The 22,025-nt window shown below is 43.1% G+C and overlaps 1 protein-coding gene across 6 annotated transcripts; it reads left to right on the top strand.

Annotated features, from left to right (window-relative positions):
- The first annotated feature begins 3,728 nt into the window (after positions 1-3,728).
- capn10 (calpain 10) lies at positions 3,729-21,889 on the top strand. 6 transcript variants are annotated; one of them, XM_042308002.1, is made up of 14 exons: positions 3,729-3,870; positions 8,549-8,683; positions 11,873-11,991; positions 12,992-13,123; positions 15,633-15,829; positions 16,029-16,261; positions 16,525-16,666; positions 17,057-17,265; positions 17,417-17,697; positions 17,832-18,034; positions 18,255-18,510; positions 18,816-19,015; positions 19,145-19,190; positions 20,771-21,889. In XM_042308002.1, the coding sequence occupies exons 2-14, from the start codon at positions 8,665-8,667 to the stop codon at positions 20,798-20,800; spliced, it is 2,067 nt and encodes a 688-aa protein (XP_042163936.1). In that variant the 5' UTR covers positions 3,729-3,870; positions 8,549-8,664; the 3' UTR covers positions 20,801-21,889. The 6 variants fall into 6 exon arrangements, with proteins under 6 accessions (XP_042163936.1, XP_024246673.1, XP_042163939.1 ...); XM_024390905.2 differs by having other exon boundaries at positions 17,435-17,697; XM_042308005.1 differs by having other exon boundaries at positions 17,099-17,265.
- Positions 21,890-22,025: the final 136 nt, after the last annotated feature.

Below are 22,025 nucleotides of genomic sequence, written 5' to 3' on the forward strand. Positions count from 1 at the left end.
GTTTGGTAAGGGGGATTTTGTATTGACGTGGGCCAGGTTAGAGAGAGGTGTAGGGAGAGCGAGAGGGACGGATAGGGACAGGTTTCTGCTCTGGCTTCTCATGAGTCGCTTTAAACGGGGGCTGTGGGAAGCCAGGCAGAACATGGTGAAGACAGGGAGAGATTGGGGGGTGGAAGGGATAGTGAGGAGGGTGGAAGGAGATTTGAGGGGAGGATGAAGAGGGAGGAGAGGAAGTGGGGGCAGCATGCTGCTCGGGAAAGGTGGAAGGGGGGTTTAGGGCTGGGTGTCATTTAGATTTGTAAGGGGATAGATTAGGGACGGGGAGATAGGGAAAGGTAGTTTGTAGGGTGACGGGGAGGGAAGATGCTCCCCTGAGGTTTTGTTTGGGTTTTTTGTTTTGTTTAGTTAAATTAAAATACCATTGTTGGAGTATGTATGAAAATTATGAGTTGTAAAGAATGAATGGTATTGAAGATAATAAATTATTTTTTATAAAAAATTTAAAAAAATAGGGCTGTTTTGGGTTTTCATTTCATTGTTTTGTAGTTTATTCATGTATAGTTTTCCTTTATTAAACAAACATGAATCATCACCACGCTGCCTTTTGGTCCGCCTCTCCTTCACCTAAGGAAAACCGTTACATTGTCTCTGTTTCTTTCTCTCCCTAAATGAAAATGACAGGTGCTTAAATAGGACTATCATGGAGAAGTGACTCACAAAGGCTTACTAATCACAATGATCAACACTTTTTCTGTATGAATTGAACACTCAGCTCATTTTAAGGTAACTGTACATCACATTATGTAACACAATCCTAACATGTAATCATCTAGTACAAGAAGAACTTCTTCCTTAAATTTGATCTGACACGCATCAACATATAGTTGCTGTAAATTCTTGATGCATACAGAGTGGAAGGGGGTTTTGTATCAAGTTACCAACAATGCTGCCTGTGTCATTCTTCCCATCTGAGAACTTTCCACCTTGTTCTTTAACCACCGAGTCTGCAGTCCAGAAAAGGCAGCATATCTCCAACTGTGTAAGTATTTAAACTACATTACAATGCCAGATCATTGTATCAGATTATCTTTGGATCTCATTCAGACAATAGAGTTACATGTATCTATCCAACTTTACTGCCTGCCTAGAACTCTGAACCTGACAAGATGGCAAAGCTTCTGGTGACTCTCTCTACTCTGCATGTGCTGCTGGTGGCACTGATGACTCTGTGTGAAAGTAGTAAGTAGGACATGAACGGTCATTTATTTTGGGTTTAGTCGTATTTTAGTAGAGAAAAGGTTGTGCATTGCTTCTGTGTCTGTCTGTCCACTGTTAAGAACAACATTTGAATTACGTTTCATTTGTTATTGAATGTGTAGTTATGGCTGGAAAAAGTACTTCAATGTCAAGATGTAAATGTTCAGTACAAGAAGTTATAATGTAGCTATATTTTTTTGAATCATGGTGTGGTTCACTGGACACTACAGGTCAATTGAAACCAACACAGAGCACCAGCTCAACACAAGGTAATATCTCGTTAAAACATCAATATGCGCGAAAATCACCCGCACAGCTGATCTCGATTGCAGCCATTATTGGCCATATTATCGCTCCCTGCAGATGATGTCGGTGTTTAATTTAAGTCCTGGTTGCTGCCAACATTTTTCAAGACTATTTATGCCTCTGGTGGGTAATATGTGCGGTATAGATTAAACCTAATATTTGAGCAGACTAAGTCCAAAATGAACTATTTCACATCATTTCATACAAGTGAAATAAGGTATTTCCTCATTTACCAGAGAGAATCTACTGTGACAATGTAGCTTATGTTGGTATACTTACTTGTAATTTTCAAATCATTTAACCCATGAATAAAACCTTAATACAGTATGGTCATTTCTTATCAAAAGGGAAAAATAAAGTATTCCTGTATTGTCTACATCTAAAATTGGTAACTTATTGAAGACAATTATGATTGAATTAATACTGACAAATCTGTTTTCATTCAATTATAATCTAATCAAGGTATGTCAAATGACAAATTAGTATATTCTAATGTGGCCCAAACATAGATGTCTATATTGTACTTTACAGTAAACTCAAGTATATTTCAGTACAGGAAAGTACAGATCAGTATAGTTCAGTACGGTACTCTACTTGTCTATACTGATTTAAACTGTACTGTACTGAACTACTCTACTTTCCTGTAAAATAAAAATGATTTTGTTACATGCGCCGAATACAACTGGTGTAGACTTTACTGTTAAATGCTCGCTTACGAGCCCTTCCCAACAATGCAGAGTTTAAAAATAAAATAGTAACACGAGGAATACAATAAAATACACAAGAAAGGAGCTATACCGTACTATACTGTACTAAAGTTTCTTACAATTCACGGGGTCTATAGTCTTACAATAAATAGTTTTAATTAAATACTAGCCTTGCTTTTTTCAATGGTCCTGGTAGGTCGTATTTCATTGGGGCCTGGAGTAGAGAACCTAGACACAGCTGTCTGATATCAAACTTGTTTGACACAGTAACAACGAGAGATCAACTGATCTGCTGGTTTATTCTTGTGGGTTTTTGGTTGCAAGCAAGTCTGTTTTAACACGCAGGTGCATGTAATCTCCCATTAGTAACGTTTCAAGAAATACAGCACTAAATGTTCTGCCTGTTGGTTGCAATTGACCATTACTTGTTTTATGATGGACAAACAATGATACAGAACATAGACAGTACACCTTGGGATCAAAATGGATCTACAGGGTTATAACCAACCTCAACACACACCATAGGGTAATGTCTAAAAAACACTATATTCTGGATGTCATTTAGTCATCTCAGAGCTCTAGAAAAACCAGAACTTTACTGAGACTGTCTCATAGGAACCACTGTGGCACTGTGAAGGATGCTGTTTGACTAATTCCTTGTATCCAGATAGAAGATTTTCAAGATTGTGGTAGGTAGTGATGACTGATCGCACTGGGCCACTTTGGCCCCATCCAGTCTGTGCTATCCTCTGGGGGCTCTATGGCAGCTACAGATCTGTCTATTACTATAGAGATAACCAGGGACGTATCCATGCTGCAGCATTTTCATTCGGTTCCATCTCTCTTTGTTTGTAGTGTTTGAGCAGCTTCTCCAAGGACCTAGGACCTGAGAATTGCAGCAGAGCTTTGTCTATGCCCACACCTGGAAAGTATTTGGAGCTCATCTGATTATTGAGTTCATCTGATATCATTTGCCTTTCTCCCTTTATTCTGTACTCTTTGATTGACCCATGTTTTCTTTGTTCTGGTCTCTGGTAAAGGGTGTTAGAGTAATTTCCTTTGGTGTGAGCAAGCAGTAGTTGGTCTCTGTTGAGCATGTCTTGTCTAGGGCACTTACACAGGTTCCTTCAGTGAAAACACAAAAACAAAAGGACAAGTCCAAATCAGATTCAGAATACAAATCAGAATTAAATATCCTGTGTAGGGCAGTAGCCGGATTGTGTGCAAACACATATTAAGAAACAGGAGAGGGCATTGATCTCAAGATGATTAAGCACTTAACCATGATTGCTCCTGTAATTCGGTTTGGATAAGAGCGTCTGCTAAACGTTGGCTAAATATTTTTCGAAGTAGCCTACAGCAGTAACCCTCTTAACCTCAACCTGTTTTCTTATATCCAAACGTCCATCCAAGCAAGCGAATGTTGCTATGTCGTGTGATGTGATGCCTGTCCATTCCAGATAAACCTTGTGTAATGCAATGTATAGCCACGGGGTGGGATCATAATACCAAAAACTCGCAAACTGGAAGGATTCGCATAATGAATGGGCCGCTTGCTGTCACTGTCCTTCCGGGAGAGATTTGGCAGGACTATAATCAGGTATTTGCCTGCTACGTTTCTTTTCAGAGTTTTCTCAATTGTATTTATGCACTCTTATGGTAAAAATATGTGATTTCAGCGTTTCAAGTAGTTTTTATCATTGTCTAATAGCGATGTGAAACGTAGTTAGCTAACATGCCTAGTTTACTAACGTTAGCTAGCTAGCTTGCTAACGCTAAATAACTAACGTTAGCCAGCTAGCCATCATCCACATTATTTTAAAAACGCTGACTGCAGTGAACGATGCACGACTTTGGCAAGGAGCTAGCTAGAACTCTCACTCGGAGGCTGTAACCCAGGGTTCTTTAATGACTAGTCTGATATTCATTGTGTTTATTCTCTATTGTCTCTGCTTGGGGTTACCTTTATAGCTAGCCTACTACCAAAGATGTTTATAACCAACCCAAGATAGACCAGAGGCTGTCGTTTCCCATGGGAGCAGATGAATCATAGTAGTGGGCAGAACAAACAAGGAGGTGGGCAGAGCCAAGCGTGAGCTAGTGAGATCCTGTTGGCGCGTTCCATCATTGATTTGCATGTATCCGTTAGGGAACGCCTCACTTGTGAAATGCCTTAATTCGACCTTGCACTCCTAAACAACGCAATTAAAAATATAACTAAACTTTGGCAAAGTGCCAAGTCTATAAAACGTAGTGCACTGTGTTGGTAATATATTTGTAGTTTTGGGAACCGAATTTATTTTGAGAAGATGTTTCATCGATGAGAAAATTTGCAGAATGTCGGGCAGATTCACCTAGTTCTATCCTCTTCCAATACCCTCGACTGGACTTCCTCCCACTACCACATTCGGTGGTTAGAAAACCTTCTGAACGATGCTTCATCTTTATAGCCCCATGCGATGTGCCCCGGTTACCCCCTCTGTGCTTGCACTCCTAAACAACGCCATTTTTTGAAACTTTGGAAAGGGATAGTCTACAAATCGCAGTCCACCCTGCTTGTTACACATTCTAGTTTTGGTAATGTAAAACTGTGGCCACTGAGCTTCCTCTCGCCACCGTATTTGTTATTGAGTGGAACCGCCAACTGAATGCTTCACATTTAATACAACCGGTGAAATATCGGTCTCTTTGTTCTATCAGTGTTACTACTGTTCTCCTGAGACAAACTCCACTCCGTTGATCTACGTGCGTGCGTACACGTGTGATTTTTGGAGTAGCAGCAGGGTTGCCAAGTCGAGCAATAATTTATGACCCACTGACAACTCAACCCGCCCACAAAGCTTGAAAACTAGCACCCATTTTTTATGCCGCATGTGGAGTTGGCACATGTTTCCAATTGGTGTCTCTATAATGACAATCTATATGTAAATACAACTAGTAAAATTGCTCCAACTTTAAATTGTTCTCTTCATATCTCCCTTTGTTATTGGTTTACACCAAATTATTTAATATGAACCATAGAATTTAAAAACTGAAAAGCCCCAACATTTTGCTATTTGTCTTTTATTGAATCAATTTTTAAAAATTAATGTGTGACTGCTGGCAGCTTGACTTACCAGTTATCCATCCCTCTGGAGCAAGATGGAAAGGAAAGAGCAAAAGGAGATCCATCACGAGTCCAGTACATCAAGAGTTGTATTCTACTATTAATCAATCACAACTATTATCATTTTACCTTTACCGCAAGTCAGTTAAAAACAAATGCTTATTTTTTTTTAAATATTTTTTTTTTAACATGGGTCTACTCTAGAACATATAGGTAATTCATTCATAGGGATGTAAACGACTAGAGCCTACTACTAAAATAAATACATGGAACTGTCAACTGAGCCATAAATTCACATAAAATTGCCTCTAAAATGGCCAACAATAATATTTACATATATTGTGCATAAATATACATAAATAATTAGTCTACATGTAAAAGTGTAGCCTAGGTTATTTAAGCAATAAGGCCAGAGGTGGTGTGGTATATGGCTAAGGCTGTTCTTATGAACGGCGCAACACAGAGTGCTCACATCGGCTACCGAGACCGTGATCACAGAGTCGACCGGAACAGCTGGTGCTTTCATGCTTGCTTCAGTGTTGCTTGCCTCGAAGCGAGCATTTAAAGGCATTCAGCTCGTCTGGTAGACTCGCGTCACAGGGCAGCTCGCTGCTGGGTTTCCCTTTGTAGTCTGTTTTTCAAGCCCTGCAACATCGACAAGCATCAGAGCCGGTGTTGTAGGATTCAATCTTAGTTCTGTATTGCCGCTTTGCCTGTTTGATGTTTCATCTGATGGCACAGCGGGATTTCTTATAAGCGTCCGGATTAGTGTCCCGCTCCTTGAAAGTGGCAGCTCTGGCCTTTATCTCAGTGAGGATGTTGCCCGTAATCCATGGCTTCTGGTTGGAATATGTATGTACTGTCGCTGTTGGGACAACGTCGTAGATTCACTTATTGATGAAGCCTGTGACTGAGGTGGTATACTCCTCAATGCCATTGGATGAATCCCGGAACATATTCCAGTCTGTGCTAGCAAAACAGTCCTGTAGCGTAGCATCCGCATCATCTGACCACTTAGGTATTAAACAAGTCACTGGTACTACCTGCTTTAGTTTCCGCTTGTAAGCAAGAATCAGGAGAATAGAATTATGGTCAGATTAGCCAAATGGAGGGCAAAGGAGAGCTTTGTATGCATCTCTGTGTGTGATTGTAAAGGTGGTCTTCTCTTTTTTTCTCTGGTTGCACATGGTTGCTGGTAGAAATGGTAGAAAAGTCGACAAAACTTAGTCCACTCTGTTCGGAACAGTTCTAGTTTTGGAAACAGAAAACTGTATTGAGCTCAAATGTTTAATCGATGAGAAAAGTTGCCGAATGTCTCGCTCCATCTTCTCCCACTACCGGCCACTGGGCTTCCTCTGACCACCATATATGGGTCACGTTAAATAAATAAACCGCTCCATCGGCTCCGTTTGCATATTCTGTGTAGACCCCTTTAGCTATGGCCATAACCAATGAAAAGGGGAATCACTATAGGATATGGTAATTCAAGAGTACAGGAGGAATGGTGAATCTAGCTAATACAGTTGTGGCCAAAAGTTTTGAGAATGACACAAATATAAAATTTCACAAAGTCTGCTGCCTCAGTGTCTTTAGATATTTTTGTCAGATGTTACTATGGAATACTGAAGTATAATTACAAGAATTTCATAAGTGTCAAAGGCTTTTATTGACAATTACATGAAGTTGATGCAAAGAGTCCATATTTGCAGTGTTGACCCTTCTTTTTCAAGACCTCTGCAATCCGCCCTGGCATGCTTTCAATTAACTTTTGGGCCACATCCTAGCCGATTCTTGCATAATCAATGCTTGGAGTTTGTCAGAATTTGTGGGTTTTTGTTTGTCCACCCGGGCCTTGAGGATTGACCACAAGTTCTCAATGGGATTAAGGTCTGGGGAGTTTCCTGGCCATGGACCCAAAATATTAATGTTTTGTTCCCCGAGCCACTTAGTTATCAATTTTGCCTTATGGCAAGGTGCTCCATCATGCTGGAAAAGGCATTGTTCATCACCAAACTGTTCCTGGATGGTTGGGAGAAGTTTCTCTCTGAGGATGTGTTGGTACCATTCTTTATTCATGGCTGTGTTCTTAGGAAAAATTGTGAGTGAGCCCACTCCCTTGGCTGAGAAGCAACCCCACACATGAATGGTCTCAGGATGCTTTACTGTTGGCATGACACAGGACTGATGGTAGCGTTCACCTTGTCTTCCCCGGACAAACTTTTTTCCAGATGTCCAAACAACCAGAAAGGGGATTCATCAGAGAAAATGACTTTACCCCAGTCCTCAACAGTCCAATCCCTGTACCTTTTTGCAGAATATCAGTCTGTCCCTGATGTTTTTCCTGGAGAGAAGTGGATTCTTTGCTGCCCTTCTTGACACCAGGCCATCCTCCAAAAGTCTTCGCCTCACTGTGCGTGCAGATGCACTTACACCTGCCTGCTGCCATTCCTGAGCAAGCTCTGTACTGGTGGTGCCCCGATCCTGCAGCTGAATCAACTTTAGGAGACGGGCCCTCCACCCTCCTTTTGAAGCTTCCAGTCTGTTATTCGAACTCAATCAGCATGACAGAGTGATCATGTGGCAGGGTAGCCTAGTGGTTAGAGTGTTGGACTAATAACCGGAAGGTTGCAAGTTCAAACCCCCGAGCTGACAAGGTACAAATCTGTCGTTCGGCCCCTGAACAAGGCAGTTAACCCACTGTTCCTAGGCTGTCATTGAAAATAAGAATTTGTTCTTAACTGACTTGCCTAGTTAGATAAAGGTATACATTTTTTTTTTTAATGCCTTGTCCTCGTCAACACTCACACCTGTGTTAACGAGAGAATCACTGGCATGATGTTAGCTGGTCCTTTTGTGGCAGGGCTGAAATGCAGTGGAAATGTTTTTTGTTAGGATTCAGTTCATTTGCATAGCAAAGAGGGACTTTGCAATTAATTGCAATTCATCTGATCACTCTTCATAACATTCTGGAGTATATGCAAATTGCCATCATACGAACTGAGGCAGCAGACTTTGTGAAAATTAATATTTGTGTCATTCTCAAAACGTTTTGCCACAACTGTAGTCTATATTTGCATCAAAGCTCATCTGTTCATCTGGCTGTTTGTTTTGATATGCAAATGCTGGCTACCAATTTATCTTGCCATTACAGTCTGTTCTGATTATTTTGAAGAAAACATAATGCTGTATCTTCAAGAATGGTGGGGTCATGAAAAACCCAGCTCCTTGGTTGTGGAGTAGAGGAGAGGTAGTGCATCGTGGGTGATTCACAGACAAGACAGGGAGGCGATGGAGGAAGATGAGCGGGGTAAGTTTGAGGGTGACAGTCTCTTTTTAGTAAACAACTGTTGGTAACTTGACATTACGTTGCCCCTATACCTGTGTACTGCTGTTATTAGCCTATGAATTTATTTCGCTTTACTGTTATGTTGAAGGATCAATTACAGTTGAAGTCGGAAGTTTACATACACCTTAGCCAAATACGTTTAAACTCAGTTTTTCACAATTCCTGACATTTAATCCTAGTAAGAAATTCCTGTCTTAGGTCAGTTAAGATCACCACTTTATTTTAAGAATATGAAATGTCAGAATAATAGTGGAGAGAATTATTTATTTCAGCTTTTATTTCTTTCATCACATTCCCAGTGGGTCAGAAGTTTACATACACTCAATTAGTATTTGGTAGCATTGCCTTCAAATGGTTTAACTTGGGTCAAATGTTTCAGGTAGCCTTCCACAAGCTTCCCACAATAAGTTGGGTGAATTTTGGACAATTCCTCCTGAAAGAGCTGGTGTAACTGAGTCAGGATTGTAGGCCTCCTTGCTCTCACACACTTTTTCAGTTCTGCCCACAAATGTTCTATAGGATTGAGGTCAGGGCTTTGTGATGGTCACTCCAATACCTTCACTTTGTTATCCTTAAGCCATTTTGCCACAACTTTGGAAGTATGCTTGTGGTCATTGTCCATTTGAAAGACCCATTTGCGACCAAGCTTTAACTTCCTGACTGATGATGTCTTGATTAGAGGTCGACTGATTAATCGAAATGGCCGATTAATAATTTTGGACGCCGATTTTGCCGATTTAAAAATGTTTAATTTTTTTTATTTTTTATTATTATTAAAAAAAAATTCTATATTTTTTCCCACCTTTATTTATCCTTTATTTAACTAGGCAAGTACTTTAAGAACACATTATTATTTTCAATGACGGCCTACGAACGGTGAGTTAACTGCCTTGTTCAGGGGCAGAATGACAGATTTTTACCTTGTCAGTTCAGGGATTCAATCTTGCAACCTTACGGTTAACTAGTCCAACGCTCTAACCACCTGCCTCACGAGGAGCCCGCTTGTTACGCGAATGCAGTAAGAAGCCAAGGTAAGTTGCTAGCTAGCATTAAACTTATTCAATCATAATCACTAGTTATAACTATACATGGTTGATGATATTACTAATTTATCTAGCGTGTCCTGCGTTGCATATAATCGATCCAGTGCGCATTTGCGAAAAAGGAATGTCGTTGCTCCAACGTGTACCTAACCATAAACATCAACGCCTTTCTTAAAATCAATACACAGAAGTATATATTTTTAAACCTGCATATTTAGCTAAAAGAAATCCAGGTTAGCAGGCAATATTAACCAGGTGAAATTGTGTCACTTCTCCTGCGTTCATTGCACGTAGAGTCAGGGTATATGCAACAGTTTTGGCCACCTGGCTCATTGCAAATTAATTTGCCCGAATTTTATGTAATTATGACATAACATTGAAGGTTGTGCAATGTAACAGGAATATTTAGTCTGATGGATGCCACCCGTTAGATAAAATACGGAACGGTTCCGTATTTCACTGAAAGAATAAATGTTTTGTTTTCGAGATGATAGTTTCCGGATTCGACCATATTAATGACCTAAGGCTCGTATTTCTCTGTGTTATCATGTTATAACTAAGTCTATAATTTGATAGAGCAGTCTGACTGAGCGATGATGGGCACCGGCAGGCTCATAAGCATTCATTCAAACAGCACTTTCGTGCGTTTTGCCAGAAACTCTGCTGTTTATGACTTCAAGCCTATCAACTCCCGAGATGAGGCTGGTGTAACGATGTGATGTGAAATGGCTAGCTAGTTAGCGGGGTGCGCGCTAATAGCGTTTCAAACGTCACTCGCTCTGAGACTTGGAGTAGTTGTTCCCCTTACTCTGCATGGGTGGCTGTTGTCGATGTGTTCCTGGTTCGAGCCCAGGTAGGAGTGAGGAGAGGGATGGAAGCTATACAGTTACACTGGCAATACTAGTGCCTATAAGAACATCCAATAGTCAAAGGTATATGAAATACAAATGGTATAGAGAGAGAGAGTCCTATAATAACTACAACCTAATACTTCTTACCCTGGAATATTGAAGACTCATAATCGGTCGACCTCTAGTCTTGATGTTGCTTCAATATATCCACATCATTTTCCATCCTCATGAAGCCATCTATTTTGTGAAGTGCACCAGTCCCTCCTGCTGCATAGCACCCCCACAACATGATGCTGCCACCCCCGTGCTTCACGGTTGGGATGGGGTTCTTCGGCTTGCAAGCCTCACCCTTTTTCCTCCAAACATAACAATGGTCATTATGGCCAAACAGTTCTATTTTTGTTTAATTGGACCAGAGGACATTTCTCCATGTGCAATTGCAATCCATAGTCTGGCTTTTTTATGGCGGTTTTGGAGCAGTGACTTCTTTCTTGCTGAGCGGCCTTTCAGGTTATGTAGATATAGGACTCGTTTTACTGTGGATATACTTTTGGACCTGTTTCCTCCAGCATCTTCACATTGTCCTTGTGTTCTGGGATTGATTTGCAATTTTCGCACCAAAGTACGTTTATCTCTAGGAGACGGAATGCATCTCCTTCCTGAGCAGTATGACGGCGACATAGTCCCATAGTGTTTATATTTGCGTACTATTGTTTGTACAGATGAACATGGTACCTTCTGGCGTTTGGAAATTGCTCCCAAGGATGAACCAGACTTTTCTTCTGAGGTCTTGGCTGATTTCTGTTGATTTTCCCATGATGTCAAGCAAAGAGGCACTGAGTTTGATGGTAGGCCTTGAAATACATCCACAGGTACACTTCCAATTGACTCAAATGATGTCAGAAGCCATGACATTTTCTGGAATTTTCCATGCCGTTTAAAGACACAGTCAATTTAGTGTTTGTAAACTTCTGACCCACTGGAATTGTGATACAGTGAAATAATCTGTCTGTAAACAATTGTTGGAAAAATTACTTGTGTCATGCACGAAGTAGATGTCCTAACCGACTTGCCAAAACTATAGTTTGTTAACAAGAAATTTGTGGAGTGGTTGAAAAATGACTTTTAATGGCTCAAACCTAAGTTTATGTAAACTTCCGACTTCAACTGTATATGTTGCAGGAAATTACATTATATAAAATAGAATTGAATATCCCTTCTAGTGTTGATAACATGCTCCTCCATCACTGTTTTAGCTGTAGAATTCAAGGGTCTGTTTGAGGACCCTGCCTTCATCTGTGAGGACTCCCTGTTCTCAGACTACTCCACCCCTATCGCCAGGTTCCAGGATGACATCACATGGCTCCGGCCACAGGTGAGACCCGGGCCTACAACCTATCCAATCAGAATTGGCCTTAGGTATGTCAAAATATACAGTGCCTTCTGAAAGTATTCAGACCCCTTGACTTTAACATTTATTTTGCTACTTTACAGCCTTATTCTGAAAATGATTAAATAGTTCCCCCCTCATCAATATACACACAATACCCCATAATTTACTGACTTATAAAAAATAAAAAATTGTATGACATTTACATAAGTATTCTGACACTTTACTCAGTTCTTTGTTGAAGCGCCTTTGGCAATGAATACAGCATCAACTCTTGGGTATGACACAACAAGCTTGGCACACCTGTATTTGGGGAGTTTCTCCCATTCTTCTCTGCAGATCCTCTCCTGCTCTGTCAGGTTGGATGGGGAGCATTGCTGCACAGCTATTTTCAGGTCTCTCCAGAGATGTTCGATCGGGTTCAAGTCCAGACTCTGGCTGTGGAGGACATTCAGAGACTTGTCCCGAAGCCATTCCTGCGTTGTCTTGGCTGTGTGCTTAGGGTCGTTGTCCTGTTCGAAGGCAAACCTTCGCCCCCAGTCTGAGGTCCTGAGTGCTCTGGAGAAAGGATCTCTCTGTACTTTGCTCATTCATCTTTACCTCCATCCTGACTAGTCTCCCAGTCCCTGCCGCTGAAAAACATCCACACAGCATGATGCTGCCACCACCACGTGGACTCCAATCAAGTTGTAGAAACATATCAAGGATGGTCAATGGAAGCAGGATGCACCTGAGCTCAATTTCGAGTCTCATAAATTTGCTAAAATTTCGTTTTTTTTTTTTGTCGTTAGTGAAAAGGGTTCTGAATACTTTCCCGAATGCACTGTATATGCGATTTATATTCTGTGTTCCTTCCATTCATGTTCTTTTTTCCTCAACACCGTGTGAACACTTGATCACATAATGGAAACAAGCATGTCCAATCTGCTCACAATGATTCTGTGTGTCTGTTAATGGTGACCTATTTCTCTCTCTGTCCTTACAGGAGATCTGCCCGTCTCCTGCACTCTTCCCTGACAACACCAATGACGGCCATGCAAAGCAAGGCCTCCTGGGAGACTGCTGGTTCCTCTGTGCCTGCACAATCTTACTGAAGTACCAGCATTTGATGAACAAGGTAAAGCTGCACAAATTTGTAACGTATATGTGACCGAGCGGCTCGATTCCGTCTTATGTAGCAAAATTTGAAATGGTTTTTAACAAACACTTTTGAGAAAATGGCCCTTGAATGTTTTGGTACCTACTGGACAGCATCGTTCACACCCTTTTAAGCTTTAGCCCCACATGGGAGGCTATGTACTAAACAACCAAAGATGTCAATACTAAAGGCTGGTTTATACTACGGGTGTGTTCGTACATTTTATCTGGAGTGGTGCCAGAGTGTGCTCTGACATTCGTAATCTCAGAGCGTTGTAAGATTCTCTTGTAAATTCAGAGCGTTTCGCTCTCGAAGTGTACGCTGGACGTTCTGGCCGAAAAGTAGGGTTGATCCGAATGTTCTGTCCTAACAACAGCAGTCAAGCACCCAAGCTAACTGGCTAACGTTGGCTAGCTTGCTAGCTACTTCCAGACACAAATGAGAGAACATCTCACTCTGACCATTTTACTCGCCCTAGCAGAGCTGGTTAGGCTGTTTTTATGTCATCCCTAGCGTTGATGAATGCAACTGTGCTGCTGGCAACAATTTAATTATGCTTTTTTTTGCCAGCGTTTACTGACACCGGCCATATTCAACGGGTGTTGAGCGTTCGTAAATTCGTCAGTTATTCTGCGCTCTGGCACACTCAGACGAGGGTGCTCTGATATCGGACTAGATAGCCAGAGCAAATTTCCCAGCTACGTCTATCGACGGTTGTTGCAGTGACGTCATACAAATTCTATTGGAATAGTTACTTGCATAGCGGAGTCTTTTGTTTGGACATGTAGCTAGCTAGCTAAACAATTAACCATAATCCCAAGTCATAAGGTTACTTCCCTGCATGAATCTGCAGGTAGCTAACCAGGTTCAATGTTAGCTAGCTAACATTAGGCTATATCTAGCAATGCAAATGGCTTTGAGATACAAATAACATTACTACACAGATCATACACGTAAGTTAGCTAACTAGGCAGCCAGCTAACGTTAGCTAGCTAGCTAACAGTACACTTTAACTTGAAATGAAAACAACTTTCTGACAAAATTTGAAATGTGTAATATCTGAAAATGTAGCTAGCTAGACTCGCATACCCGTACATGGATGGACAATTCTCCCTCTCTGTCACGGATGCCATGATTGCCCTTAGCTTGAAGATGTAATCCGGAGCATTCTGTGTTCTCTTTTTGACTCCGTCTGCTTATTTGCAATCAAACGCCAGAATTTTCTCCATCTCCTTAGCTATCACACTCTAATTCCAATGCTTTCAAAACTCTGTCCCCTAGAAAGTGGAGAGAAACACTTATGCAGTTCTTCTACGTTATATCTTCCACTGGATATTCCATTGATTTCAAAACTCTGTCCCCTAGAAAGTGGAGAGCAACACTTATGCAGTTCTACTACGTGATATCTTCCAAAACAGCTACATTAGAAAGGATTACCTACACATACTGACCAGCTCATATTATAGACAGAAGCATGCTACAATCCCAACTCATCTCTCTGCATGTCCAGCCCATCTATTATCTCAGTGCTACTACGTGATATATTTATAAAAAGCTGCATTAGAAAGGATTGCCTACACATACTGACCAGCTCATATTATAGACAGAAGCATGCTACATGGCAGACCAATCCAAACTCGGTCCCCCAGAAAGTTGAGAGCATCTTTATAAAAAGCCGCATTAGAAAGGATTACCTACACATACTGACCAGCTCATATTATAGACAGAAGCATGCTACATGGCAGACCAATCCAAACTCGGTCCTCCAGAAAGTTGAGAGCATCTTTATAAAAAGCCGCATTAGAAAGGATTACCTACACATACTGACCAGCTCATATTATAGACAGAAGCATGCTACATGGCAGACCAATCCAAACTCGGTCCCCCAGAAAGTTGAGAGCATCTTTATAAAAAGCCGCATTAGAAAGGATTACCTACACATACTGACCAGCTCATATTATAGACAGAAGCATGCTACATGGCAGACCAAATCCAACGCATCTTTTGGCATGTCCAGCCCACTCATTATCTCAGTCAATCATGGCTAGCGGGTTGGTTCCTGTCTCTTTCCATGGCTAAACCAACTAGGCTTGTAACATAACATTTTTTTTGTATTTACAGATTGCATACAAATTTGTTATTAAGACCCATGAAAGTTCACATGTTTCAGAAGGCATTTCTGCCTAAAAACACATTTTGATAAAATAAAAAAAGGTTCTGTTCAAATGGTGCTCCTGTGAAGTAGCGACATACGTCTAGTTTCCTGAAACGAGTCACATATGTTATTGCATTGACGTATTTTGTTGGTTTTTGGTTTTGCTGTGAACAGTAAAACTACAACTGTAGGTTACGACCACATATTCAAGTCTTACAGAAAATACACTATGCTTCTGCCACTGACCTAGTCCATTAAGTACTTGGTGACTTTTATCAATACCACCAAAACACTGTGAAAAACCCAGTGCCCTGTACCCTTTCCGTCCCCCAGGTGGTGCCCCCTGCCCAGCCCCAGTGGGGGGAGAGGGGGTACCGGGGCTCCTTCCTCTTCCGTCTCTGGCAGCATGGCTGCTGGACAGAGGTAACCGTTGACGACCGGCTGCCCTGCCTCAGCGGCAAGCTCTGCTTCTCACGCTGCCAATCCCCCACTGCTTTTTGGGTTGCTCTGCTGGAGAAGGCCTACGCCAAGTGAGTGACAGGTGGAAGGTTGAAATTGACCTCAAAAAAATTACTAACAGCGTTTCTGCATCTAGTCATTAATATTGGGTCTCCAAATATTCTATACTGTTCCAATCACATACCATTCCATACCATACAATACTCTAGTTAGGTTTTGTGACATTCTCTGATACACCCATGTTGTCTCCTATCCCTACTCCTCCCCCAGGCTGCAGGGGTCATATGAGCGCCTATGGGCGGGGCAGGTCTCTGAGGCCCTGGTAGACCTGACAGGGGGGCTGGCGGAGCGCTGGAGCCTGGGGGATTGTGGGACAGAGGAGGACCAGGGTCGGGGGTCATCTGACAGTGACTGGGTCAGGAGGAGGAGGCTGGATCTGGACCTGCTGCATGCGGTCAGAGAGGGCTGTTCAGTCAGCTGCTCTGTACACAGCGCTCCTGGAGGTAAGGAGGAAAAATGACTGGTCTGGGAATATTCTGCTGTTTTCACATTTTAAACACAAAAATAGCTCTGGGCTGTGAAGACCATTGTTCTCCAATGGAGAAGGAATGCAGTTTTCTAAGAATCTTACTGAAAGCCTTCTATTGAAATCTTGTGACTGACCTTTCAAAGTAAGGTACTGGCACACCCCCAAGTCTGCTAATAGGCAAGTAGCTAAAATATTGTTTAGGGATATATTTACCCCAACTGCCCCCTTATACCCTAGGTGCCAGTGAGTTGGGGCAGTTCCATGCCCTGAGTGTGATGGAGTGGGTGGACGTGAGGACGGTGGAACGGGGAGGAGTACGTCTAATCAGGATCAGAAACCCCTGGGGCAGACGCTGCTGGGAGGGAGCATGGAGAGAGAGGTAGGGTGTTTGTGTTAGAGCTGTACTACCCGAGCCCGCACAGCTGCGGTCCCAGGGGTAATGTTCCCCCCGCTCCCACCAGACACCCCCCCCTTCTGCTTTTCTGCCTGTGTGTGCGCCATTGCTGTGACTTCTGTTGCACAGACAGCTTCTCCCACTCTCATTTGCAGCAGAATTTAGTGGGAAATGTGTAGCTAGAATCTTTTAATGATTTAATATCGCTGGAAGGGTCTGAAAAAACTCACTAGATATTATTACATTTGGGCAGGGCTGGGCCTTAAATTTGTCAGAATTTGCTTAAAATTCATGCCCATGCAGGGCTCGCGCGTGTGTGTGTGTGTTCTTTTGTGTCATTTTGAGCCTGAATCCATCTATAATTATTTTCTTAAGAACCTCTGTCTCAGTAATAAACTGGCCACTCTCACCTGGCAGTGGAGAAGGCTGGAACTCTCTGGACCCGGCCTGTACTCTGAACTTGCTGGGCCGGGCCCAGGAGGCAGAGTTCTGGGTGGACGAGACTGAATTCCTGTTGCAGTTTGATGATGTCACAGTGGGGTATCCTATCAATGAGGAGGGACACCTGCAGAGCATCTATTCTGGTATACTCACTCAATACTTCCTCATTATATAAGCATTAGACAAAGTTGAATAGTTTTGAATGTATGAGAACGTCTGACGATCTTTGGTTTGGGGGTGAACTATCCCTTCATAAAAGCAAAGCCATTGTTGTTGTGATTGTGTGATTCACAGCCCCTGTCTGTCCAATAGGCAAGCTGCTGACTCATAGCCACCAGACCAGCGATCGCTGGGTCAAAGGTCACTCAGCAGGTGGTTGCCGTAACAACAGTAGCTTTGGCAGCAACCCTCAGTTCTGGCTGCGGGTGTTTGAGAGGGGAGAGGTGCTGGTGTCTCTGCTACAGCACAGAAAGTATAGCAGGAACACAGGACACCACTACACACAGTCACCAGAAGAGGGCAGCAGCACCACACAACACCAACACTACCAGGCCATCGCTTTGCACATGTGGAAGGTTGGTACTGCACTGTAACCTTGTAGCAGATAGATGTTAAAATAAGAATGTGTGTGTGTGTGGCTTTTAATTATTTCATCTTTATCTCTGTGTGTGTGTGTAATACGTACATCTGTCTGTCTGTCAATCCCCAGGTAGAGAAGAAGTGTTTGAACCTGTCTGGGACTCTGAACAGCCCTCCCTGTGCCTCCACACACTGCCACGCCTACGAGCGTGAGGTGGTACTACACACACACCTGGAGCCTGGCTGCCACCTGCTCATCCCCAGTACCTTCCTCCAGGGGGGTGAGGGGAGCTTCTTGCTCAGGGTCTTCTCCTCTTCCCCCACCTCACTCAGGTCAGTAGGACTAACATTTACACTTCATTTAGCAGAAGACTGTGACCATAAAGAGATGGGTCAAATAGGGAGCCAGGACCAAATACTGAATCAAAATGTATCAGAAGTTTTACTTTTCATACATCAAAAGTGGTTTATATATCATTCCATTTGTTTTGTAGATCATGTTGTCTTACAAGTCTAGGAAACTGGATCTATATGTTCCCCCATCCTCCTGCAGTGCTGTGAAGACCCCGGGGCCCTCTTTGCCATTGGTAACAGAGGGGGAGTGGGAGACAAACTACTTACAGGGCGCATGGGTCACAGGGTCATCGGCCGGGGGGAGCAGGAACTTCCTGTCTCACTGGCAGAATCCAAGGTTCCCGGTCACCATGGGTGACAACATAGCGGGGTCAACAGGGGTCAATGTTAGGGTCACCCTCCACCAGAACTGCCCTGACACTGACCTCCAGGCCATCGGCTTTCACCTGTACAAGGTGAGCTGATTTGTATTCATTAGGGAATACTCTAGCAAAACGTTTTGCAATGAAAAACACTAAATGAGTTTATTATTGAAGTCCAAGTAGTCCCTCCTTGTTTTAGTCCATTTTCTTCTGCTTGGTGCCTAATACAATATGACCCTGGTTTATTAACAGTATGTGGTTAGCCTATCTAAAATATGTCCTTAATGTAGAATCTATGGTTTAGCCTGTTGATATGTTGTTTTAATCCTCCTTTAAAATCTGTCTATATGAAGATGATTCTGTTGTGACAAGTTACATGTGAACCTCTGTGTATCCAGACTCCAGAGGGACAGGAGCAGGCCGAGTCGACAGTACCCAGGGAGGAGGAACCGGTGGCCAGCTGCATTCCTCACTGCTACACCCAGGCTGTCAGTCTGGCCTGCTGCCTTCCTCCAGGGGCCTATGTCATAGTGCCCTCCACCTACCAGCCTGACTCCCCAGGCCAGTTCACCCTCACTGTGGCTCGCAAAATACACAGGTAGACCTGGTTCTATTCCACTCCCTAACCCCTTAATACCTTCTCCTAGCCCCTATGCCCTTGTGATTGTGTTCATTTAAAATTTTATTTGGGGGAATAATATGATGGTGTGTTGTACTTGTGTTTCAGGAGAGTGGTGAAGAGTCAGGAAAGACTGGGGAGAGCCATTCAAGAGGTGAGTGAGTGTTGGGCTATGTGTACAAGACCTATACTTTGCAACAAACACACTTCCTGAACCAATTTAGTGTACCATAGTGCACAAACACTTTTCAACTGTGTTGAATGGCAGTATTTAATCACTGTCTGTTAGCGTGTGTTTGGGTCAGTTGTGTTCCCCGCACCCGTCCGCAATTGCTAATAAACCATCCGCAACCGCCCGACTACATGATAAGGTGAACATCTGAGGCCCTCAACCGCCCGACTATATGATAAGGTGAACATCTGAGGCCCTCAACCGCCCGACTATATGATAAGGTGAACATCTGAGGCCCTCAACCGCCCGACTATATGATAAGGTGAACATCTGAGGCCCGCACCCGCCCGACTATATGATAAGGTGAACATCTGAGGCCCGCACCCACCCGACTATATGATAAGGTGAACATCTGAGGCCCTCAACCGCCCGACTATATGATAAGGTGAACATCTGAGGCCCTCAACCGCCCGACTATATGATAAGGTGAACATCGGAGGCCCTCAACCGCCCGACTATCAACCGCCCGACTATATGATAAGGTGAACATCTGAGGCCCGCACCCGCCCCTAACCCGCTAATATAGAAAATGCCTTGTAGGCTACATTCAGAGACGGCAGAACAATGGGGGGTGCAGGATTTATTTTGCCTGATTTGAAATGTTTGTTTTTAATTTACTACATTTTGGTAGGCTATTTGTTATTCATGCAGCTTCTCTTCTGTCATTATAGGTTGCCCTAGAAGACTAAATAAACCCTTGGTCACCAGAATAATTTATAGAATCTAAAGTCTCTGCTTCTTTCTCAGAGCAAAATGTCCAAATGACATCAGTTTGAGCTGTTGTGGGGAAATAGAAATCTGTGAAAACAACCCAACATGTTTCTGATGAGATTTCAGTTAGAGTTGGGTGCATATTCTATGTGGTTGAAATGCTATTTTCTGATGCAGATAAAGATAGATATCATCTGTAGAGGTGGCAACTGCGCATTCGCATTCTCTCAAGATGCTGAACGAAAGTAACCATATTTCTCCACTCCTGTTCCCCAGTCAAGATTTTGTTGCAAGAAATGGTTAATTGTGCAGGAGTTTAAGGCTATGTGAGAGGTTATAGGCCTACAGTCAGTGTCCAGTCAGTTTCCATTTAACCCTTCTGAACAGTAGACTATAGTTCCCTTGACGTTCCGTAGGCCTATATGAAGTCCCCATCTTGTGACTGCGCTTCACAATCATCACACAACACTGCTATTATCCTCTATTACCACGTCACCAAGACTTTCCCAAACATACCCTTCTCTTTATTTTCAACTCTCCATTTAGCAGATTTTCTCTTATTGAATTAAACTCAGACGTTTAATTTTGCTCGTCCCCAAAGGCATTTGGCGATTGGCGTGGAGGCTATTTTGCGGGTGTGCAGTTCGGCTCTAAAGCTTATTATAACATACTAATACCAGATGACCTCAAATAATTAAAGAAAAACCTCAATGTAGCCTGTAGATATATATTGCACAAGAATGATACATTTATGGATTTTATAAGGTCTCTCTCTCTCTCTCTGGCGACAGGTCTCTCACATATCTGTGATGCGTAGTTAGCTCTGGGAGCTGTGCTGCCGCTCTGCTGACGTGGGCTCACATCACTTCGGCCCTTGGCCACACATGAAAGGAGCGGGTCTCCCCCCCTCCTCCCCATGCCGAACACTGTGTGTGTTTGTGTGCGCACGCACGGCCTGGGCTCAGGTCCTTTATCCCCAGCCTGGCGAGGCTCAGGGAGCCGATCGGCATCTCTTCTTTCTGTCTCTCTCTCTCCCTTTCTCTCTCTCTCCCGGCTGCGATTAGCACATCACAGGTTGTCGTTGGGCCAGGCGCTAATGGGAGCTGACGGGGCTGGCCGGTGTAAACAAACAGCCGCCATTGAAGAGGCCCGCTCACTATGCTCACTCGCTGGCCCGTCGGCCTGGGACAAAGGGCCCACTCATGGAGCTCCTTGCTGGGGCAGAGAGGGCAGAAGCAAGGGGTCGGACCTCACCACACTGCAGTGCACCCACCCAGCCTCAGACCCAAACCCCAGGGCTGCCTGTGACTGAACTTTGCCTTCATCCATGCCCCCAGAGAAGATAGAAGTTTCCCCTAACCAGTGATATTTTGTCATCCCCTTAATGTTTGAGTTTAGGATTAAGGGTGTGGTGATTATAAATATGTGGCTAAGGACAGCTTTAACATCAAGCCCTTGTCCTCCGACCACAAACAGAGTAGCCCCCTCACCCCACTACCCCCACACCTGAGACTCTGCTGCAGCCCCCGTACCTATCACCCTCACACCCTTAGAACTGGACCCGGGACTGCTGTTTGAAGTGGCTGCATGATGGACAGTACAGGGGGCGATATGGAGCGAGGCGGCACTACTTAGGCAACAGATTCTTTGGAAGAATCCGCCAGTGTTTTGGCTCTGCACGCAGTGGCTGAAAAGGCAGGGTGTGTGTGTGTTTGTGTTTGTGTGTTGCTGGTGTGGTAACTAACTTGGGTACCACTGCCACTCCAACTGTTGACTGATTACAATGGTTTTATTATCTGAGATTATTACTGTGTTATTGTACTTTTGTTGTCAGTGTGTTTGTGTGTTTAACTATACAGAAGATGCAGTTGCTGATGGAACTATAATAAAGTTGTATCCTGCACACCACACTTCAGCTGTGACCATCATGATTGAACTATTTGTGTTATCTAATGATGATTTTTGGACCATATCAAAATGCCACACAATGCTTTTCACACAACATGTCTTGAGGATCACAATAACTACTCCATATACTCCAGTGTC

Source organism: Oncorhynchus tshawytscha, linkage group LG28, assembly GCF_018296145.1.
Source record: "Oncorhynchus tshawytscha isolate Ot180627B linkage group LG28, Otsh_v2.0, whole genome shotgun sequence".
Taxonomy (NCBI): domain Eukaryota; kingdom Metazoa; phylum Chordata; class Actinopteri; order Salmoniformes; family Salmonidae; genus Oncorhynchus; species Oncorhynchus tshawytscha.